This window comes from Embiotoca jacksoni, unplaced genomic scaffold (genome assembly GCF_022577435.1).
Source record: "Embiotoca jacksoni isolate LCO1_2020_lvr unplaced genomic scaffold, fEmbJac1.0.p SCAF_17, whole genome shotgun sequence".
NCBI lineage: Eukaryota > Metazoa > Chordata > Actinopteri > Embiotocidae > Embiotoca > Embiotoca jacksoni.
In genome coordinates this window covers 6,754,478-6,779,181 of record NW_027185307.1, presented here as the reverse complement: position 1 = coordinate 6,779,181, position 24,704 = coordinate 6,754,478, and the positions used below count along the sequence as shown (strand labels likewise).

Here is a 24,704-nt window from a genome sequence, read left to right as displayed (position 1 = left end):
CGCTCAAAACTTTTTTTCCTCGGCGCTGCCTTCAGTCGGAGCACCGGGGAGCGGTGGGTGTGATGCCGGTAAACGCGTGGCTGCTGTGCCGCCGTCAGAGCGCTTTCTCTGCGGTTCCACAGCAATAGAAAAGAAGTAAAAAAAAAAAATAATAATAATAATAAATAAAAAACCGCGGTGAGGTGAAGAAGAGGACTGGAGCTCTATGTTAAAGGACTGCACCTTGGGGATAAGTGGCTGCCCGCAGCCCGTCAGCATGCGGGTCCTGTTGAGCGTCCTGTACCCCGTCCTCTGCCTCACCATCTTCGGATTATACCCCTCTATGGTGAGTTTCTCCATTCACGTTATTCATTCACTTGTCTCGTGTTAGAGCGAAGCTAAAACACAATGAACAGCTTTTGTATTAAGGTTTGAGGTCGTAAAGCCTATAGTTTCTATAGAGTAACCCTCGCCCAGATAACGTGCCACTGTTTTCTCTACAGCGGTACACCAAACTTCACTCAAAAGTCCTACAATTTAAGGCTGTCTCCTTTGTCATCAATGATGTAAACCTAGTTTTACACGAGGTTTGATGAGCTTTACAAATCCACAGGAAATACAACACTTCGGTGAAGGTTTGATGCACCTAGCTGCGTTTATTTCCATGATAATTAATTTCAACTTTGACAAGTAATAAGCCTGCAGCCCTCCTCCGCAGATGTGGACCGACATTTTTTTTTTTTTTTTTTTTTTTAATATAGTGTTTATAATCGGTACATAATGCATATGACGAACTTGCAAATACGTCTTTAAGAGCTTTTATATTTACTACAGGATCTGTTTTCCCGATATTAAATTGCCACAATGGCATTGCAATGTTGTGTCCCATCTTATATGAACAGAAACTGTAAGCGCAAATCTAAAGCAGGCTCTTACTTTCCCTGAATAGATTTCTGTTTTAGTGTATCAAGCTGCATGTGGTTTGGCTGAAAAGCAGTCATTTATTTTGTGAACAATCACCTTTTGTTATTCACCCATCTCAGCCACTTGTGGAAATCCTTTTGTCTGTAAGCTACTGCAGTTGTGAGAGTGAGTACATTAGGTGACATGTACTTCACCACAGGCTAATGACTGTTTTCTAAGAGATGGTAATGCTTAAGCCCTCAACATAACTTCTATTTGTGCCTTGCAACTAATAGTTCAGCAGGAGCATGGTTATGTCTCTGTCATAACCTCTCCAACCTCCACAGAGGACCGTCTCTCTATTTTCTGAATCTAATACTGTGAATCCATTTCTGTCAGGGCTTTTAGTTTATCTTTGTGCTTTATCTTCAGCAAATCTGAGGAAAATAAAATTGCGTGTGGAGTTTTGTGCTGATGGAGTAGCCATGACTTAAGCTTGTCCAAATTCCCTTGTGATTTGTGCTTTATGGCATATTACTAGAAGAAATATAAAATGTGTGCAGTTAAAGCGCCTCAGAAGTGACAACTCACAGCTTTTTCTATTTTTATATGATTTCAAATGTCTGTTATTTGACTGGTGATTACAGAAAATAAACGTAATGCCTTCCATTTATTATTTCTAACACCTTTATGAGTTAATCAAGTCACAGAAAAAATAATAGATAGATTAACCAACATAAGTGAACACTAATCTTGGACCCAAGCATCCCTAATCTACGTGTTATGGTCATGGTTTCTGTATTGTGTTTTCAGGTAACATCTACTCTGTGTCATTGTCTTTACATTTTAAAAACGTGGCTCTGCAGCCTTACCTCCGATGGCTATCGTTCAGTTCAGTTTTTATCTTTCATCTGTTTGCGATTAAATCAATGAATACCCCGCTGCCATTGAGGAATATGATATTGCCTGATCGAGTGCTGCATGCAAATTGCAGGCACGGCCCCAAAGGCCTTTCAGCCTCAGTGTTTAAAAATTGTATGGAAAGGCGAACGCTTTTATGGTATTACACTAAGCTGAAAATTATTAAGCTGTCACTCTGAGGCTGTCAGGCCTTGTACACAAGGCTTTTATTCTTTTTAGTGAGGAGTGGCAGCCATTACCTCTCTACATTTAAGTTATTTGTTGGTTGTTGTTGTTTTTTTTACCTCCAGCAGGTTCAGTTTAAAAAAAAAAACTTTTATTACCAGGATGAAGTGGCTAAAGCTACAGCTAATGGTATGGATTTTCCTTGGATGGGCACGATGAGCTGGTCCAGCAGACATTACCTCTGCAGTGTACACAACGGATCCCCGAAGAGCGTCTGTGAGAAAATGAAATATTTGCATAGTGTAGTTTTTCCTTATGGTCTTTGCCAGCCGGGGTAATTACACAGTGGCTGCTAACGGCGCTGTGTTACTCTCATCATGGTCAAAATGATGACTGGAATTTGTGTTTTATGATCACACATTATATTCTGCACCTGGAAGACACATCGATTAAAGGAGAAAGCGAGACTTAATAGACTTCAGGAGTCTGATGTCAGACCGGTGCCAAAACTCAACTACCCTCTTAAAATTCAACAGACATATTTCTCCTCGCAGCTAATGGCGTCCGTTTTGTCTGAAAATCAATTTTTAGGTTTTCTTTGGAATCGCACTGATTTTATGTGTTTAACAGGCTGCAAGTTTTCTCAGAGACTTCATGTTGACAGTATCCCCAGTGCAATGAGCATGTTTAAATGAGCAGTAGATAGAGGGACTAAAAAGTATTCAAGATACAGTAGAACTACTCATTTGTTTGACATGTCCTCTGTGACAAATACTGCCATGCTATATCCTGAGATATGCAGTAATTTAAAGAGACCGCACACAGTAAACTCCTTTTCCTTTGCTGGATAATAGACTTTAATTCCTCTTCATATGTTTCCACCCTGCTGCATTAAAAACAACAAGTGACGCGCACTGAACATACCTACAGTGTGAATAATACATTTCTCTTGGGGATTTGGTTGCAACACCAGTGGGATGGAGCTTTGTGGAGGCAATTGCCCTCTCTGTTAGCCATGGTGAGAAGGTGGCAGACAGGCACCCCCTCCCCCCCCCCCACACACACACACACACCCACACACACACACACACACACCCACACACACACACCCCTACATGAAGTGACACGTGCACACAAAGCACGTGTGGTGTCGATGACAGTTTTCAGCCCGTTTGAAAGGTTTCAGGTCAGATTCCAACTTTGATCGCACTTCAAAAAATATGACATGAAATGCAATCATGGCTGCAGAGAAAGTGTTACAGCCTGTCATTAACATGACATCCTGTCAATCATTGATCATATGAAACACAGAAAGGCTTTTTTTTTTTTTCTTCTTTTTTTAAGTTATTTTGTTGTGTTGAGATGAACATTGTCTACCAGGACTGTTTGAAGTTCCTTTTCAAGCTCGTATTAGCATTCATGTGTATGACACACTCAGGCAAATTGGTCTAGCACAGATGCCATATTAAAAGATGAGAGCTGCCATGAGTACACACCTACACATGCACACAACCATTTAGCAATGTGTGTGTGTGTGTGTGTGTGTGTGTGTGTGTGTGTGTGTGTGTGTGTGTGTGTGTGTGTGTGGTGGGGGGGGGGGGTGTTCATATTTCAACAAACCATTTTCCACCACGGGCTAAATTAAAGTTGACACCCTTTAACGAGGTGTCAACACAAACAAAGCAAACTGTTAACCACAAGACTGCCAGCAGAGTCCTTAGCTGTGACAAGGCATGTTTTCTTATTTGAAGCAGGCAGCCGGGAGGTGTGTGTGTGTGTGTGTGTGTGTGTGTGTGTGGGGGGGGGGGGGGGGGGGGGGGGGGGGTTAGAGCTGATGTGTTATAAAGAAAGAAAGAGAGTCCACTGATGATGGATGTGAACGACAGGTAAATATGTGGCACTTTTCTTGGACTCTGAAAAGCTGAGCCTGTGTGGGGTTGTAAGCCTTTTTCTGTCACTTTCTCTGGATGTGTGGTTTAAGATGTGTCAGTTGTGAGGTGTGTGTGTGTGTGTGTGTGTGTGTGTGTGTGTGTGTGTGTGTGTGTGTGTGTGTGTGTGACAGGCAGGTGTTGTGAAGAATTTAGTTGAGCTTATTTTTGTCAGAGTACTGATAGACAGTTGTGTTGCTGTTTTTTCCCTTCTCTCTCCCAGACAGCACCGTTCACTCCAAAACAGACACATCAGCCGAGGTTATATTAATATGCCTAATAATAAAAGGCTTCAAATGGCTGTCTCTTACATATGACGATTATGATTCTTTAAAGTGACTTCCCCCCGTTTGAGCTCTTTTTCACTCCTCTGGGTGAACGCAGCTCAGTTAATAACAAGTCTAAGCATAATTACAGGAGTTGAGACACGATGTTGAAACTACCAGGGGCATAGTTACGTCCCTCTCAGTTCCCTTTATGATTACTATAATTACAACCCAAGCGGTTTCCATATCTGATGCATATCGCTGTATCAGAGCAGAAAGGTTGGACTTGAGAGAAAGGGAGGATTTGTGGACTCAGTAAATTTATACTGAACTCCGGCAGCCGGAGACATTATTACAAGTTGAGATTTTTCACGTCTGAGTAGTGATAAATAAAATATAATGCACCTTAATAAGTAGTTGTAAAGAGAGGGGAAGATTCGGGCTAATGGAGAAAAAAGAGCAGTTTAAGTTGAACCTAAAACTCCATTTAAGTTAAAGAAAATGTATCCCACCTTCAGCCTGAGGATGTTTGTGTAGGTCTGACCAACTGATCGTTTGATAAAGTCTTTTTGTAGCCAGCAACTGTTGATTTAGCCAGTTAAGCTAACTAAGATAACAAAAGCTGCTTAAAAACACAAGACTTCAGTTGGCTTTTTTGCCGTGGACTCCTTTTTTTTTTGTGGTCTTTGTAGAGGATGTAAGAGGATTGTTCTTGTATTGCAGGGTAGAGGTAGTTAGTTAGTCATAAGTAGGAACTATTTAAAACCAGACTGCTATTTCAAGGGGAAACCCGCTGTGACGTCACCCGTTGGTTTGCAAACTGCTGTTTTGAGGCCTCGAGTCTGACATCTGGCCCCTCGCCATCGGGGTTGTTTGGAGCTAAAAGTGACCACATTAGGACATCAGGTTCCACCAAAAACACTTGATATCCAATTATCAAGGTTTTGGTCATAGTTCTTCAAAATCACAGAACAAATACTTCCTTCTTATCTCACAATTTTTCACACCTATTCAGCACTCACAGTAATAAAGCCGGCATACACGAGGAAATGTAACCAATTTCTTCATTAGCGTTAGCCTCAGATAACCCAAGAGAGCCCACAAACTATTTAGTCGGCTGCACTCCGGTATATTCACAGGACTTTGCATGGCCGTATATTCTGTTTTTTATTTGAAGCAACAAGTTTATGCACATTCTCGGGAAGTTGCTGCAAGGCATTCTGAGAAACAGGAAATCATTAAGTGAAGTAAAAATGTTCGAGGTAAGTTTAACGAAAGTAGTTACAGCAAATAAATTGCAATCTAACTTCAAAGCACCTCTTGAAATGCACTTAACATACTAATGTGATGGCATTAAGGAGTGTAAAGCAGTATTCAGATGGTATACAAACCCTTCGACATCAGGATGGAGGCTGGAGCGGAGTTATCTCCAGCCTCCCATCATAGCGACTCCGCTGTGGAGCATAATTAGAAGGAGAAAATTCCATTCCAAAGAAGGCTAAAGAGCAAGAAGTAATCAGGTGAACAACCTTTGGTGCAGCATTTTGTGAAATGTGACCATGTCTAAATCTTCTGCTTCGGTGGCATTAATATGGCAGCAATGTCCTTTTCCGAGATTCGACTTTGTTAATGAGCGTGCGCTCACTTTTTCAAACAGTTAGCAGGATAAAGCTGCCAAGACGTGTGCCTGCTGATGACACAGATTTGATTTGGGCATCAATTAAAGTAGGGTACTTATTCTGCTTCACAAGAATTAGTCATATAATAATAAGAAATTCCTATTACAGGGACTCCTCAGGTAAAAGTAATGCTGAAGAGCGCTTAAAATTCTACTGAATACACGTTCTTTTTGTGCTACTTCTTTATTTTATTTTTTTTGGGGGGGGGGGCTACATTCACTCCAGCAAAACTGTTGATTGTGTACACTGAATAAATAGAAGAACAAAGATGGCCATCGTGGCTTTCAACATCCTCGACCTGGCTTTATCTCCGTATACAACCAAATACCTTCAACTGCTTAGTATTCAGCCTGGGTATGAGTTTGCCATTCAGTGTGGCTCGGAGCTCTCCACTGGCTTTACCGATAATGTTTGATGACTGTTTCATTATCGTCCTCCGTGGTGCTTATGACTGACATGTCGTCTTGTTCTGTCAGAAAGCACACCCTGGAGAAAGGAGCAGGAGCAGGAGGGATACAGGATAATGCCGAGGCTCATTCAGAGACCATCTCGGGCGGGATGTGGCGAGCTCCTGCGGAATTATCTATTCAATCTTCTCTTCGCTGGGGTCAGAAAAGGCAAGAAGGTGGCACGCCTCTAGGAAATTAATCTCCCTGCATTCCTTTCACCAGTCACAACTGAGAGAAAAATATGTGCTTTCTTTCTCACTGTGTCCCTTTTCTTTCCCCCCGTAGTACGCAGCATCCCTTTGTCAGTATCTTTCCGGCACCTTTTCGGTCTCAGGATTGCTGTTGCTCTTTGTGTATCGGGGGGTGTTACCATTTGTCATCGCTGTCTTAGACGTCTGCATCAGTCTGGTTACAGAGCTGGTTGCACATGCGAGTTCATCTTCCCCCCTGCCATTAGAGCTAAAATGTTAACTCGTTTAAGCATTATGATCATCAGTTACAGTACCGACATGCGTATTCCACTCCACTTGCCTCCAATACCCTGGTGGCTTTTTGTTTGGACAGGTTGATAGATGACTGGAGAGATAGCATCTGTTTAGGTCTCTGTCTGGTGGCAGGCAGGACGGCAGCATTATAGTGATATGAGATTTAACTTTGTTGGCATCACTGCCACCTAGATTTGTCTCCAAATGTATTAACAGGGCTTTTTTTGTGTGTTGGGGCACATTTCTATCTTTTTCAGGGCTGCTTCCGGCTAAAGATTCTCCCAGACGACTTGCAGTCATTGATTTAAGCCAACAGTCGACTGATCAATGCGATTGTATGATATTTATTTAACTATCTAAATATGTATTTTTTGGGGGGCATCAGAAAATGGTTTAGGTTTCAAGGCTGACAAAGAATGTATTGAGTGACATTGTGAACACTGTGCTACATTAAAGAGAAAAACAAAAGTGTAATGATGAGGTTTTTTTAAATGTAATATTTACAAGAGCAAACATGAACCGAGCCGCCTGTCTACGACGAGACGAGACGAAAAAGCAGTAATGATTTTGAAATTGTCGTAACAACCAGTAAGGACACTGAACTTTTTGTAAATTTATTTCAACACAGTATACTGTATCTTAGTCTAATAGAGTCAGTGTTTGGGATACTAAAAGATTATTGACAGCCAGTGCAACTATCCTTTCCTGTCTGGAGGCAGAGTAATGGTCATAATGTTACATTAACCAGGCCTTTTTTTTTTTTTTCCTTTTCTGGGGCCGTGAACACGGTTCAAAGCATTGAAAATGAAACTTTGGCCCTATCTAGTCACTGTTCTGCTGATTACAGTAACCTAATCAACATGCTGTCAGTGTTGCTTTTCACACATTAGAGTTGCTCACTTCCCACAGCAGGACCAACTGGATCCCGAGGTTAGCCACAAGGCCACCTTCCTGGAGGGAAACAGCTGTTTCTGACAAGGTGCAGTTTGAGGGTTTTCTTTCTTCCTGAGACTAAACAACTAATGAAAACTAAGACTTTCCTCGTCAACTAACACTTGGTCGACTTTATGGGGCTTTCTTAATTCTAAGCAAGATATCAGATAATTACTTAACAAATCAGATGTGCAATGTAACGGACACAGACATCCAGGAGTAACAAAAAGTACAGTAAAAGACTCTGAGACTTATTTCCATCCTAACACCATTCTCATGACTCAGCACTTTGGAGATTGAGGTCTCACTTGAGACATTATCATTTGAGACTGAACTTGAAACAGTCACAACTCCATATTTTACACGACAGTGACAACATGGTGACGACAACTTATCAGAATTAGACTGTGGCCTCTGCAGCTCCAGCTGATGCTGCTGAGGGAGCTGGTGGCCTTTCGTGCTTTTTATCCAAGCTGTATTTATAACTGATTGATTTCTGCCAGTGCCACTGACAATCTCTTTCATTTTTCAGCTCGAGCATCTCACCTGTGGTATTCCTCCGGGGAGTTTCACACACAGGCGTGCTTATACTGCCGCAGCATAGCAAATGGAATCAGCCATCATGAAAATGGCTAAAGAAATTATATCTGGAGACCGAGGCTATACACAGCGGGGTGGAGATGCGTTTAGTGCCGACAGTCTGCTACAGTGTATGGGCTTGCTGAGAATGTTGGCAGCAGCTAAAACAGATCTACTTAGCAATGAACGCAATCATTTCCTCTGCAAAGAGCTCAGCGAGTTTTGCATGCAAGAGTGCACAGACAAAAAGAACTGCATAGTCTCCTCTATCATGTTGGAAGTCCTTTTACAGAAAGGTTTGCAAGTATCGAAAAAATACTCATAAATCAAGTCATTTGAAATATCCCCAGAATTCAACTTGCTACTGTAATTTATCTAAAATTGATAACAATGATTAAAGAATGTTTCTCTTCAAATGTGAAACAAAAGGACAAGAGGACAGGAACCAAACACGATTCTTTTAATTTGGACTCAGTAATGTCAACGCTGAAATACTGCTCGAATCTACACCAATATTCTTCCCCTTTCAACAGTGAACTGTAATTGTTAATTGCTCACAGCCACTGGTGAGGACAAAGGAAGTGATTCAGACCTAATCAGTGTCCGACTCTCCCAGATATCATTTACTGACTCAATCTTAACCATGTTACCAATATTAACCCATCCATTCACTTTCACTCTCTCAGTCCAGCAGGTTGATGAGGACACAGGTGGGTAGTGTGTTCACTAAGGTGAGATACAGTATATGTTGATGGCAGAATAACAAACAAAGAGATTCAGTTAGGTGTGTAATTGGCCAGATAACTGTCTGCTATGAAGAACATGAATCATATTTTGCATTCATGATCATTTATGCTTTGTGGGTGCACTGTTGACTTTGCATGTTTTTACTGAAGGATCCATGATTAGGACAGTAAAGTCTACGTTTGTGCAGCACGCCAGCTGTGAGCAAACATGGTTGTGCAGATGAGAACAACATAGATAATGGGGTGGCTGGCCATCTCTGATGGAACTCTTATGAACATAATTTTATCAAAATGTGACAGAATATATTTTATTAGGTAAAATATTCACCATCAGGACTTAACCGGTGGTGCTGGTAAAATATATGGATTCAATATTCTAAAGCAACATCAAGAAACGTGCTTGATGACCACAGTGAAGTCCAGCAAACAGGCATGATGATTTTGTGAATTTTTAATAGTAATGTGAAAATAAACGAGACTAAAAGTTTCCCTAAAATCATCCCTTTGTTCACTCATTCACTCTTTCCCTTATCAGGCCCATTCAACCTGTGGCTCACAGGTCACAAAGGGCCCTTTTAAAGTTTTCTATGGTCTTCAAGGGGCTGCCATCAGGCTGGCATGTGTGACATGATAAATAAAACTCAGGTATATATATCTGTGCTACTGTAGCGGAGTTGATGATTACACTTTCCATCACATGTCACCATTAGGATTGCTTATAATATATTATCAGTTTTCCACTGGGACCGGTGTGTTTTGTGTAACGTTAGTGACATCTAATGAGCCCCTGAAGATTTGAGGGATGTGCCCCAAAAACTATTGCTAGTTTTCTTCCTCCTATACCCGTGTTCCTGGAGCTTATTACCACGAAGATGGCAGTGAGAGAAACTAATAGGAATCTGTTGTTATCAGGATCTGTTGTTATCAGCCTGTGGTTGTCTAATAAATGACTGGTTGGAGCCAAAAAGTGACGACTGTGCCAGATTCATCACCGACGCAAGAGAGACTCCACAATTGCTACACAACTTTGAGACATCTGAACCATAGACATATATGAGGATGGAAGCAAAAAAGATAGTCTATGACCATAAATGCGGGTAACCTTGGCGACAGGATGGCCTGGGATTGGGAGGATCAGGGAAACCACATGTTTGTTAGCAACTGCATGTGCTATGATTGACTGCGACTGGTTTACAACCATTCCAGCCATTTCTTCAGTCTGGCCTCACGCTCCACTCTGGGCTGGTCGGCCACAGAGAATCTCACGTTAGCTAAGTAACAAGCTTCAAAATGTCTCAAAGCTAAAGAGACGTAAGGTTGATTGAGAACATTGCCAATTCCAGAACAAATGGACTAACGGATATTTATTTACTTTGCCAACTCCAACAAGTAATAAACTGGTGTGTTTATTTTGCAACGAATGCATTGCTGTGTGTTGACATTATACTGTAAGAGTTATTTGTAGATATCAATCAACAAAGTATTATGTGTGGCCCACGTTCCCAGTGATTTTCTTCTTTGACTCACTTGCTATTGAAGTTGAACAACCTTTCCTCATATAATAGACTCTCAAAGAAAATTACTTCATAGTAGCAGAAAAATTTGGATTTTACTGATCATTGGCAGTTTGCGTAATCACTGTTAGCTGTTGAGTCCTGTAATGGTTATGTTTTGGCATATATAAAATGGGGTGCATTGCATTGTGGGATTGTTTGAATAAAGTCAGATAAATGCCCCGGAAATGCCTGTTTTCCTTTCGTTTTGGAGTTTTAGAGAGAGAGCATAGAGTGGATAAATTTAATGCTCAGAAATCGGATACTCAAATAAAATGGCGGAAAGTAAATATAGTGTACTTTATCATGAATAGGGACGGATTTTGGATACAGCCTATGAGTCTACAGCCATGTTAGCACTGCTGTAAGGTTACAGCCGGTATATTGCACGAAAGGAAAGATTAAGTAATACAGTGAAGTTACCATAATTAATTTGTAGAGGGGCGTAAGTATCTGTACAGAATTGTATTGCAATGATTATGTCACTCAAAACCACAAATGTCAACCTGATGGTAAAAAAAAAAAAAAAAGTGAAGGGATCACCAACATATTTAAGATTCGTCCTCTGGGTACCACAGATATCCGCACCAAATTTCAAGAAACCCATTAGTCCATTTGTCCGTCCATATGTTTGTCCGTTCGTCTATCCATCCATTCATCCACCCTTAAATCAGTTGTTGGGATATTTTGTGCTGAAACAACTCAACGCCTGCCGTCCATTGAGGTCTGAACGTAGCTGTAAAGCTTTTTTCCAAAATGACTACAATTATCCACTATAGAGGCAGCTTTACTGGACTGAACTGGGACAGAAATATAGGTTTTAAAAAGCACCTGAAAAAAAAAGCTTCCTTTTAACAAAATGCGGCGAAGTCAAGCACTTACAGTAAACTAGTCCTGCAATAATCACAACAGACGCATAACACAAAACAATCAACCTGAGGCTGATTGCATTTAAGTCAAATTGTGTTAATAACACCTTTATTCCTTTCGTCTGGTTATTCACTGAGGCATAAAAGGTTTGAGGGCTAATTCACAGTTCAATCAGGTCAGCTGATAAAAGTCCACCATTAATAAGGACTAGAAGTGAGGCTGATCATATGTGCAGCAATAAAAGTAATGAAGCGATGATCATTCATTATTAGTGGCCACGGGACTGTCAAATAATCTTTGAGTCAGTAAGTCACATTGATCATCTAATATCAAAGGGATTTTCAAGTAATAGGCCTGTGTTAGAAAACCCTTCTGAAGGTTGGATGGACACAAAAACGTGAATACTTGTGACGTAGAATAAGATGTTTATCAATAATCTAACAACCTGTCTGAGGACTGGAAGCTAAATTTTAGGAGTGACTATCATAGAGGTACAGAGGAAATTCTGAAGTCATTTTGAAGGCCATAATTTGTAATACTATCTTGTCACACTGTGTTGTTTTCAAGTTGTTTTTTTTAAAATTGCGTTTAACTGAATGGTACAAATCTTGGTTTTATTAAAAATTCAACATTTAACTTGCTGATGTGCTCGTAGTTTCTGTGGTTTGATGCACTCACTGTGAGAATGTGAGGTTGTGGAGCGCTTTCTTTTGGGTGAAAAGTTTAAAAGCTACTCCTATATCCTTGCATGGTCATGTAGCAAAGAAACAAGTAACTACAAGTTAACAGGTGATGGTAACACATTATAAGTGGAGTGATTAAATGATGGTAAAGAACGGGGTAGACACGGGATCAGCTGTGTATATTTGTTGATAGTGTATTCCAAAAACATTTGATTTTAACCCCATGAACCCCCAGGCTATTTTCAACGTGATTCCCCTAACTATTTTGGTCATTAAAAGGGCTCCCAATTTAGGCACTAGCTTGTTTATCGTGGCTATCCATATGTTGCATCATTTGATATGATAATACTGGCAGATTTCAATATTAAGGTAAAAGAAGATTGCGTCCTAAATTGTTATGTTTTACATGTATCTCATCATAAAATGCTGACAGATGAGATATAAGTGTCATAAGTGAGTAGGGGGGATTGTTTAGAATCTGGCAGTATCAGAAGAGTGACGGTGTGGTACTCTATTAAACAAATACATGCTTAGTGCCTCCCAGAAATTAATTCTTGAAAATATTTTGACCACAATTTTTAAATCATTTCTATGATAAGCAGACACTTTATTTATTCTTTTCAAAGACTATTTTGTAAGGGGATTTGACAGTAGCAGTAGAGATTGATAGAAAATGTGGGGGAAGAGAGCAGATGAATCCAATTCAGCAAAGGTCCGGTCAGTCCCGATCTGAACCAGGTACTAACTGTTCAGGGTGTGTGCCCTAACCACTTAGCTTCCAGGTTTCCCAGCAAAGTCATTATTTTATGGGTTTTCACACAAATTGGAATAACATGTCAAACCCATTTTGAGGACAATGCAGAAATTTGCAAAAGAAATACATTCTGCTGTTTATTTTGGAATGTAGTTCGTTCTGAAGCGATCAGGACTTCCATGACTTCTTTAACCAAGATGCAGGAGTGTGAAAATGGGTGAAGAACTTGCTGAAGGTATCGCTTTGCACATGTTTGTTCTCTCTTCATAACAGGATTACTATGGTATGTTGTTGTGACTTGCATCATTACAACAATTCCTGTTCTGCTCTTTTTTGTGACATATGCTCCATGTTCATGGAGTGATGAGTTGATGAGTAATTCAAACAAGAGTAATGGGTGTGGAGATGGATGCGGAGCTGCATGCGCCGTGTAACTAAGATGTAAATTCAAAATGTATTTTGTTTGCCAACAATACATCACATAGACAAACAACTAGCGTTCTATGGAAAGGTCAACTTGTACCGCTCAATTTGGTTTGTGCTCCACCTCGTTGCGATTAATACTGTGTGAGCGATGTAACCGAGAAGATAGGATGTGAATTTTGGAGCAAAGTGTGTCTGTAGGGCTGTAAGGAATAATAAAGGGTTGATACATCTTAGTCCTTAGTCTCTTTAATCATAAAGTTGAGGGTAAATTATGCACTTTGGGGTTGATTCCCAGGTTTGACTAAACATATTAAATACTGGCAGAAAATAGTTGGCAACCCCAAAATATATTGATGACTGCTGTGTATCAGCCTCCAAAAAGCCATGAGTCAAACCCTGGCATAGAAAGATGGGCAGCTCAGGAGTGAGAACAACAGAGGAAAAACAAATGTGTGTGTGGCTACGTGTTTGTGTGTATGGCACATACTGTATGTGACCACTCATGCAGTTCTGTCTCTGTGTGTGTGTGTGTGTGTGTGTGTGTGTGTGTGTGTGTGTGTGTGTGTGTGTGTGTGTGTGTGTGTGTGCGTGTGCGTGTGCGCGTGTGATGCCTGTGCAAAGCGCAAAACTCTGCTGGCCGACTGGGGAGAGCTTTGAGCTGCTGGATGCTGTTTTGTAAGGATGATTAATGACTAGTTTGGCGTGTAGCTCTGACACCATTATAGCCTTGGAGCCTGATCTTCCTCTGACACTGAAACAGAAAATATTGAAAAATCTGCCTCATCAACAGCATAGTCTCAATTTAATTTCATTAAACTGAATGAGGTAAAAACACGTTATTCTTCATGTATGATCCAGTAACAGGTTTTACCTAATCAGATAGTTATATAGAACCGGTTACACTCCTGTTTAATAATCAATAGGTAAGCATCAGTGAGATGGATTGTACTGCCCTATTTTATCTTACTTTCCGTTTTTCATTTTCTCTTCAGTACACAGTGAAACCCTCTCTGTTTATCCTTCATCTCACCATCCTTTGCTTCCTGTCTTTGTACTTCTCTCTACTTCTTTGTCAGCAATGTCCTCTTTTCTTAGCTTTTTTTTCAGCTATTTTTTTACCTGCACAATCACCTCTTCAACTTGTTTGACAACTCATAACCCTCCTCTTCTCCTCCAAACGTACCTCTTCTTCTCCTCATATGTGGCTCAGATTATAGCGGATGCGATGGTTTGTCACGACATAAATATTTATTTAAGCTTGTTTGTCTGTGTTTGTTTTATCGAAGATTCAGCTAAATATCTCTGTTGCTTGAGAGTGCACAGCCGAGGTGCCCGTGAATAATTGAGGAAAAGTACTTGAATTTGAAGTTACTCAAAGTTCATGTGTGCAGTTGTTTTAGTTTTCAAAGCAGTTGTTTGGAGGTGCGCTATGTTATTGTAACTGAGAACACTCGAATTCTGATTCATCAGATGTTGCACAATATTTGAAGATAACTTCACAGTTCTGACATAGTGACATGGCAGTGCAGCAGAAAAGCAACTTTAATAAAACTTAGAGAAAGACAGAACTAATACAATGAGACCTGGACCGATTTATCAATTGATCAATTCTATCAAAGGATGTCGGCCTTTCACAAATGTATCAGTATCAGTACATATGTCGCCCAATATTTTAGAACACAATGAAGAAAAAGATGCTGGGGTTAATTAGAAATTGCTCCATTTGTGTATTTTTTTTATTTATAGCTATTTATAATTATTACAATCCCCGTCAAAATGTATTGTTTCAGTGCAATGTCATTTTTGACAATACTGTTAAACTGTCAAATATGCTCCCGCCGCAACATGTCTTTGTCACAAGTGTTTATTAACTAGATTTTGATCGACATATCAATATCTGAATGTTTTTACTTTCAAATATCAGTATCGCCTCCAAAAATCTAGTATCGTTCAGACATTTAAGTAGAATTAATCAATCATAAGACAATAGTTTCCCATAAACAGACCAAACTTAAAAACTGATTGCTGACACATGGACATGATATAAATAACACATACACCATGCAGTAATGGAAAATAATGTTCTCCACACCGGGTTACTCACAGTTTCTTTAGCTCCACCCCTCAACGGCAATTGTCCAATCATAGGTTAGCATCCATAACTAGTCGTGACAGTCTCGTCATGCTTTGGATTTCTCGTCATGTTGAAGCAGTGTGCTCAGGCTATATTACGATCCATAATGTATACCAGAAGAAGACTCATTATATTTGCCAATATGTTAAATATACTAGGATTTTACATACAGAACTACATTAATGAAGGACTACGTTTAACCTGTCCATGAACAAGTACACTCACCAGCTGCAGCTACATTGCCTGGGGGGCGTTTGGGAGCTCAAAGCGCCGCGAACCTTTGGTTCAAAACCCTGCTTCTCAACCTCCTGGCCACAGCTCCCCCGAGCCTATCTAAAACCCAAGACACAAGAGGAAAAGTGTAAGACATAGATTAAATAGCATTTTTATCTGCTCTAAATATAAGCTTTAAATCTTAGCATGTTTTTTTGTTTATCCTAGGCTAGTATTCAACATTAATGTAAGTTCCAAAGCCACAGAGCATTTCTTTTTTGGGTTACAGGTCACGTTAAAAATAAACTTGTTTCACAGCATGGCAAGGTCGGCAACTCACCTGCTTTCAAGTTCTGCCTCACGCTCTCACGCTGACAAAACAAATCTAACACAATATAAGAAGCTTCAAATACCCTTCTTTATGAAAAAACTGTTACATAGGATAAACAAGGTTTCTCCCTGCACACTAAGCATCAAGCTCTTTCCACATGACAGCGCCAACATTGGTCCATAAATATCACCGAAAGCCCAAAAGACCCTTTGTGTGTTTCATTTGCCGCAGGCACACACAAACAAAGTCACACAGCATCTCTCATGCATGTGTTGCCTCACTCACTTTGCTCTACAATCGATCACTGACTGACATATCCCTAAAAATAAAAGTCTGATCCGTTTACCATGGGCCGCAAAAAATTATTTTCATGTGAAGTTGTTTCTGATTTTTCTGCTTAAATTCAAAGTCTCACGCAGTGATTATTGTATGATCATTGTGCTTTTGGATACTTCCCATTACTACATCTAAAACGTGACCTGTCTAATCATTAAAATAAGTACCAAAATGTAGCAACAGGTAGCGTGAAAACAATGAAAAAATATCATTGTACCTATTTTCGGATAGATTATCATTACACTATTGGAGAATTCTCAGTGTTTAGGAAATTATAAATACATTAAAATAATTGTCAGCAACACATACAGCAGATGTGAGCTGTGTAATATCAATTAATGATCTGCAAATTATTTACACGAACCCCCTCCCAACCCCCCCACCACCACCACCACCACGTAGGATGAGCTGCATGAGCTCACTAACTACAGCAGATAGTGTGATTATAAATGAACCTGCCTTTGTCAACTACTGTCTGAAATTAAAGAGCTACCATTTATGAAATGACTGAGAATCTCAAATGTTAAGTCTCCTGCAGTTCAACAGGCAGTTACACTTGTAACAGGCAGTCAGAGTGTGATGTTATAGTCAACTGCACAGCTTGTCATAAATTATTGTTTATGCATTTATATCAGAGAGGATAGCTGTGAAGTACAGCTATGAAGGAACGAATGAATGCAAGTCTGAAATGATAAATAAGCTCCAGCGCTGTTGTTAGTAAAGAGGCATTTTGCATTATGGATAATGACGAGGACAATTGGTGATCCTTTTTAATACAGACAGAGAACGAGACAACTGTTTCCCCTCAAAACACAAAGCTGAGCTCCTTTTTATAATGCTAAGTACGTTAGCTATCTGTTATAAATCTGAAAGCTGAGGGGCAGACAGCCTTGAGGCGTTTTAGAGGGGAGGTAGCCACATGCTTATAAATAATGTTCATAAACCAGATCAGAGGGAAGGCTTGACTCCTCTGCCCTCTTTCCAAAAGTACTCTAAGTTTCCCCTTCAACTTTTTCTTGAAATGTATTCACATGTACTTAAAAGGAGATTTTGTTAGCAGCCCTCAAGCCAAAATGTGTGTAATGAAGTGTGCACTAACGGAGATGAGAGTAATGAGTGGGTTTTAGTCACAGAGAAGGCAGTGAGTTTATCAGTGTTGAACTGAAAAACACCCAACATTTAAAACTAAGAATTTTGAATGGTTTCAACTTCCATTTCAGCATATATGTCACAGATGGATTTATATTTCAGTGATGAAACATCATGAATATAGACATTACAAAAGTAGAACCGACATTGAACCTTGAGGTACACCTTTGACTACGTTTAGAAATCCCCCAATTAAACACACTGAATCAGATATCCAACTTAAAAACAAGTTGTGTATTATTATATCAAAGTTAAAATTGTGGGATGTAAGTAGCTGTATACGACTCTTTTGATATCACTGATGGAGTCTGTCCAGTTTTTTCTAAGTGGACATATCTGTGGCAGCATGTCTTTCTAGCTTCACTTAGAATCACCAAAAGGTCAATGACTGTGCAGTACATCATATAATATATCGATCCAACCCTTAGTGTATATATATATACATATATATAGATATATTTGTTTATATTCACAGACTATCGGCCCGAAGGAGGGCTGGCAGGTGTACAGCTCGGCCCAGGATGCTGATGGGCGCTGTATCTGCACGGTGGTGGCACCAGAACAGAGCCTGTGCTCCAGAGATGCCAAGAGCAGACAGCTCCGCCAGCTACTAGAGAAGGTAAGCACATGTAAAGAGGGATATTGACCTACCCAGCGCAGCGTGCGCACACACACACACACACACACACACACACACACACTGTTTTGTAAAGTATGGGAATGCTGAAGAAATTCTACTAGCTCTATTTGTGTAATACTCCTCCTTATACTATGTGTTTTAAAATGTGCATTTAACACAGGTACGCTGCTGTTAGGCTTTGCACCTTTTTTTTTTTTCTTTTTAACAAAAGCCTGTTACACATTCAGGCACACACACAGGCTCACCAGGGACAACCCATCAAAGTGCCTTTCAATTAGCTGCAGTGAAAGGAAAGAAGGCGAGAAAGAAGGAGGAGGGGGGGTTGTTTTCATTTGCAGAGTTTTCCATACTATAATACTAAAAGCCTGATTTGTGCATGGGAACCTTGTTTCAGGTGATTATTCATCACACCTTGTTCTCTTCCAGGTGCAGAACATGTCTCAGTCCATTGAGGTGTTGAACCTGCGGACTCAGAGGGATTTCCAATATGTCATGAAGATGGAGAACCAGATGAAGGGCCTGAGGACCAAGTTCAGACAGATCGAAGATGACAGGAAATCCATCATGGCCAGAAATTTCCAGGTTATTCTACAGCATTCTTTATTCACAGCCTATTTAAACTAAATGTTTGATGGATCTTTTCTATGTAGACATGATGACATCATGAACATGCATTTGATTGTAATTCAGCTCAGTCTTTTTAGTCATGTTGGCCTTAGTTGCAGAAATTAAAATCTAGCTTTTTTTTTTTTTTTTTTTTTTGTTGCTTTATTATATTTCAAAGAAGATAAGCGCTGGGAATTCTGTAAAAAGAGGAGCAGTGTTCTGTGAAATTAAGGAACAACCACAGCTGATATCTACCCACCACAGTCTTCTTTGACTTTTTGCTATACTAATAGAAATATACAACATATTCCATCCTTCTAACCATCTATTATCTATACATACTTCATCCTGTCTACCATGGGCAAAGGCAGGGTACACCCTGGTTAGTTCGTTAATCCATCACAGGACCAACACAGTCAACCATTAATGTTCACATTTACACAAACGGACTATTTAGAATCACCAATCTTTGGACTGTGGGACGAAGCCGGAGCACAGAACGTACTCACTATTAAAAATTCAGAACCTCGAATCCAGAACGCACTTCTGTCTTTTATTGTTTCAGAGGTTGCTTTGCTGCTCTAGCTGCCCTGAGTGGGTTGCAGTGGACAGCTGGTATGGGAGTAGGAATATCTCTGGCGTGACAAGTTGCTCGACACCGAATGAGTTTAGAAATAAAAAAAACGCAAGGAACGGCTGCTAGCATGGCAGGAGCATCAGAAAAAAAGCACAGGTTGGCCATCAACAAATCTGATTGTCATGGGAACATTGTATAAGAGAAATACAAGAATAGGGTCAGTCAACTTTAATAATATGAGAACTACTAACAGTATACGGATTACCACTCTCTGGAACTTAAAGGTGCTCATGCTATGTGGTACCATGAGACTGTGAAGCAACAGGAAATTTAGGAAAATTTTCAATCAATTAACAGTCGAGGAGTGTCCCAAATACACGGGTGAACTCTTTTGATAACAAATATTTAACATGCAGGTTTTGCTCCACTGTCAAACAAGCAGCTTGGTCTCTTCCTGACTGTCACACCTGTCGGCACTCTCTCTCTCTCTCTTTCTCTCTTTCTCTCTCTCTCTTTCTCTCTTTCTCTCTCTCTCTGTTGCTCGCTCTCTCTCTCTCTTTTTCTCTCTCTCTCTCGCTCTCTGTTGCTCTCTCTCTCTCTCTCTTTCTCTCTCTCTCTCGCTCTCTGTCGCTCTCTGTCGCTCTCTCTCCCATTTCTGCTGCTGTTGCTGTCACTTCTGCAGGAGCTTAAGGACAAGATGGACGAGCTGAAGCCGTTGATCCCCGTGCTGGAGCAGTACAAGATGGATGCCGCACACATCTCCCAGTTCAAGGAGGAGATCAGGAACCTGTCGGCCGTGCTGACGGGCATCCAGGAGGAACTCGGGGCCTACGACTTCGATGAGCTCTATCAGCGAGTCCTGCGACTGGACAGTCGGCTCCGCAGCTGTATGGGCAGACTAAGTGAGTGGTGTACACTGCAGGTAGATAGGTACTCGGACGAATGGTTTTAAAACTAATGTCACTAAAAATGATATTTTGTAGATGCTGCATGTGTTAGTGCAGCATTAACAGGCCAAAGAGGAGTATTAGCATTAGGCCAGGAATTGTCAATGCCATTTTGTTGTCGTAGTAACAATCTTTTAGTCCTCATTGTACTGATGTACATCAACTGCTGAAGAAGAAAAACAACCATAAGGGGAATGTAAATTAAAAAAGTGTATTGTGTAGCTTGAGAGTCTTTTAAAGTCAAATGTATATGTGTATTAGAGGACAGTGCAGTCTTTATTCAGTCCAACGTACCTTTCCAGGTCACCTCTGAATGTCTACTCTCAATAGCTACAATGGTTTTCTTTGCTGTTTTTGCCATTACATCCCACACCAACATTTGTTTCCTTAAAAGAAGTGGTTAATGACAGTGTTGACAGGACTGGTGGGTGTGGAGGTGAGTAAAAGCCAAAACACAGCCGGAAACACATTATTTTGGGCGATCGCCGCACTGCCTTCACTAGAAACCAAAAAACAAAACAAAACAACAACAACATGATAACCATTTTGATCACGGCAATCAAAATGAGTGTTTCTGAGACAACGAAGCCATGCAGTTTAGTGGATAATGCAAAAACAGTGAAGAGGACTCTCATACAGCAAAACATCAGTGGAAAGTGAATCTATTATCTGACACACTGCAAGACCCACAATGCTTTGCTCTCCCTCAGACAGCTATTTTTGACATGAAGAGGTTCTGCTGCTTTTCGTTGATCCTGGTAACAAATTCAACGACTCTGTCATGACTCAGCGTGTTTTTGGCGTCATATGAAACTAAATTTTTGATGACTCTCCAATATTTTTCCTCACCGTTACGTTACAGAAATACTTGTGTGCGATGTATAAACCCAACTGGAGCAGATAATAGCATAGTGTTAGCTAGTGAAACAGATTTGATGAGGAAACAATAATATGGACTGGTGAAACACAATCTGAAGTAAATCTGCCTCTACTCTTGTGGACCCTTTTGGTGTATTGACTTTATTTAACAGTAAAATGTGCCAAAATCTTTTAAAGATGGAAACTGAGAGCCTTAAATAATGGCCTTCTAAGGGGCAGAAAAGGTAGAAAAGTTGCAAAAGGAATAGAAAATACAACCACAGCAGTAGTTCTCCATGGAAGTCATTAAGATAATTAATTTGTTATCTGGCCACGGTTGGAATTACACTTTAGACTTCAGGGGGTGTCTTTTCCTGAGCCACAGGGGAACAAAGGAAATAAGGAGATAACGATATTAGTATGGTGACTGGTTGAATGACACCTGTTTTGTACATAAAGACCAACTGTCCTTTGCTAATTGTCCTAAAACCAAATGCCCTAAAGAAAATAGCATGGACTAGAACTGAAAAAGCCGAGTTGCCTTTACTTACAAACAGCAGTTACTCTCACCATTATGCTTCAAGTTAAATAAAGCAGCTCGCTGCCAGTGCTATCTTAGTATGCACGGAGGGCCCACTCTCTGGTGGCATAGGCATGAAATTGGCTTGAGAAATCTAGTTAGAGACAAAAACCACCACAGCACATCTTATCGCTGCATTTCTTTATTAACAGCGTGTGGGAAATTAATGAAAATCACTGGACCTGCTACAATAAAGACATCTGGAACCCGGTTTGGGGCATGGATGACTGATCCTCTATCATCAACCAGAAACAACAGGGTGAGTTATGAGAGCAATGGGTAGGGGTGGGTGGGTTGTGCTGTGTGTACAATATGTGTTGTGTTCTCAGAGTCTGCAGAATATCACAACAGAAAGCGCTGACTTTCATGGAGTGGCTTTTGATTGTAGCAGTTTGAAATGTGATGAAGTGCTGGTTCTTGATTTCTAATTTCAAACTGCACTCTTTTATACGACGTGCGATCAAAAAGTTCTGAGATTTTACTGCACAGTAATGTGCATGGAGCAGAGGGAGGCAATAACCTTTATAAGTATTCCAAATTACGGCGCTTTATCTAAATCAGCCCCTGTGTTACAGGTGTTTTTGTGACCACTGGTGCATATACGTTTGCAGTTTTTACCTTGGTCCTAAAACTTGGGCTGAGACCGCATAAAATTTTGCGTTAGACTTAGGTAATCGGCAACGGAGACCCTTGAAATGCTTCAGAAAGCCTGCGGCTATAAAGCAATGAGGCGGGCAAGATGTTTTGAGTGGCATGGTTATCAAGAGCGGAATTACGTCACCAAAGAAGTCACATTCAATTCAATACAATTTAATTTACATAGCACCAAATCACTTCACAAGTTACTTGAGGGCACTTAACATAGCAAAGTCCTTACAACAGAACCTTACAACAGTATAGAAAGGAACTCAACAATTCAACAATTCCCATGTGCACAACAGTGGGAAGTAAAAACTCGCTTTTAACAGGAAGAAACCTCCAACAGAACCAGGCTCAGAGGAGGGTCACATCAGGTCAAGAGCACAACCAGGAGGGTTTTCTTTGACATTTGGGGAGTTGTGCACCGTAAATATGTCCCCCAGGGTCAGAAAGTCAATGCAAAGTTCAACTGTGATGATCTGAGGTGTTTGAGGGAAAAAATTAGGTGCAAATAACCTGAACCATCGCAGCACATTAAAAACAGCACATTTGTCGGTTCACACCGGCCATACTCGCCGGATTTGGCTCCTTGCAACTTCATTCCGCTCCCCAAAAAGTTGAAACAAAATTTGATGTGTGCTCTCTGCTCAAGTTTTAGGTCTTTAGTGAAATCGCAAATGCGCACAAGCCAGTGTTTCTAAAATTCCATTTGTGCACAACCAGAACAGTCTCTGAACTTTTGGATCACACCTCAAATAAAACCATATATAATATAAGAATAAAATGATTGAGTTTAGTGGAAGTGTATTGTTGATGGTTGACATGTTTATCAGATTTGATTCTGAACATCCTCTCTGATGTAGGTTTGGTATATGGACAGTTACACCAACAGCAAAGTTGTGCGCGAGTACAACACGATGGAAGACTTCGTGGCCGGAGCGGTCTCTCGAACCTACAGCCTCCCGTTTAAATGGGAGGGAACCAATCACATCGTCTACAACGGTTCACTTTACTACAACAAGTATCAGAGCAACATTATTGTCAAGTACAGCTTTGAGACGGGCAGCGTGATGGCCCAGCGAGCTTTGGAGTTCGCTGGTTTCCACAACATGTACCCGTATACGTGGGGGGGATACTCTGACATTGATGTCATGGCTGACGAACTGGGAATGTGGGCTGTTTACGCAACCAATCAAAATGCTGGAAATGTTGTGATCTCTCAGATCGACCCCGACACCCTGCAGGTCCTGAAGACTTGGACCACTGAGTACTCCAAGAGAAATGCAGGTGAATCGTTCATGATCTGTGGGACGCTCTACATCACTAACTCCCACCTGTCGGGAGCAAAGGTTTACTACGCTTACTCTACCAAGACTTCAAGTTACGAATACATAGACATTCCTTTCCATAACCAGTACTTTCACATCTCCATGCTTGACTACAACGCAAGAGAGAGAGCACTGTACGCCTGGAATAACGGACACCAGGTAATATTCAATGTCACCCTCTTTCATGTCATAAAAACTGATGATGACTCTTAAACTCTTAATACTTAATACTTTTCCAACCCCAACTAAAGCACCATCATTTGTGATACAAGGACTTCCTAATGAACCATGTTTTCCTTTGTCAGAAATGGACTGTGGTATCTTTACTTGCCATTACTTGAACTTTTCTAATTTGTGGCTGAATTGAGCATGGACAACAATGACTACTTTACTGGAAAACATGTTATACATTTTTTACACTTTTCCATTGCTGCTGATTAGATTGGTATGCCTTGGGTGGTTGGGTCTGCCAGCTGAAGACTCTCGATAGCTTTTGCATGAATGTCAACATTTTGTCTGCAGTGATTTGCTATAATCTAGCTGTGTTTTGTTGCAAATCTGTCACTTGCTTACAGTGTTTGCTTTTTTTTGTCTATTTAAAAAAGTATATTTAAAAGTAATTAAACCTTGAAAGGAACATAATGCATATTTGCTACCATGTAAAGCTCGCTGGTTATAAAATATAGTAGCCATTCTTTTAAAGATGGCCTTGTAAAATTTTGTTGTAATGTATGTCTCTGTGGAAGAGGAGCATTTGTATTTTTTATAAAACAAAACCATAGAAGAATATCTGTGCATTTTCATTGAAATTAAATATTGTACATTTCATTACGATGATTCTGACTTAAATTAATTACTGAATATTGAATTACTTAAATTAATATATCACATGATCTGATGAAGCAATAGTCAGCTCCCTGGGCCATTTTACGATTCAAGCCCATTCCAATCACGAAACTTTGGCTTTGTTCAGACTGCAGGCTAAACAGATTAAGCGTGACAAATGAAGGTCCGTCTTTTCACCAGCAGACAATTTATTTCGGCGTC

At 40.4% G+C, this 24,704-nt stretch overlaps 1 protein-coding gene across 1 annotated transcript; it reads left to right on the top strand.

Moving 5' to 3' along the window:
* olfm3a (olfactomedin 3a) lies at positions 1-24,479 on the top strand. The gene is made up of 6 exons (XM_069151389.1): positions 1-325; positions 17,958-18,101; positions 18,549-18,704; positions 19,988-20,207; positions 21,843-21,949; positions 23,193-24,479. The coding sequence occupies exons 1-6, from the start codon at positions 206-208 to the stop codon at positions 23,868-23,870; spliced, it is 1,425 nt and encodes a 474-aa protein (XP_069007490.1). The 5' UTR covers positions 1-205; the 3' UTR covers positions 23,871-24,479.
* Positions 24,480-24,704: the final 225 nt, after the last annotated feature.

Excerpts from the sequence above, each read along its gene's own strand:
- olfm3a (XM_069151389.1), top strand. The coding sequence starts at position 206 with ATGTTAAAGGACTGCACCTTGGGGATAAGTGGCTGCCCGCAGCCCGTC. Across the intron at positions 326-17,957 it reads TCGGATTATACCCCTCTATG|ACTATCGGCCCGAAGGAGGG; the intron begins GTGAGTTTCTCC and ends TTATATTCACAG. Across the intron at positions 18,705-19,987 it reads TCATGGCCAGAAATTTCCAG|GAGCTTAAGGACAAGATGGA; the intron begins GTTATTCTACAG and ends TCACTTCTGCAG.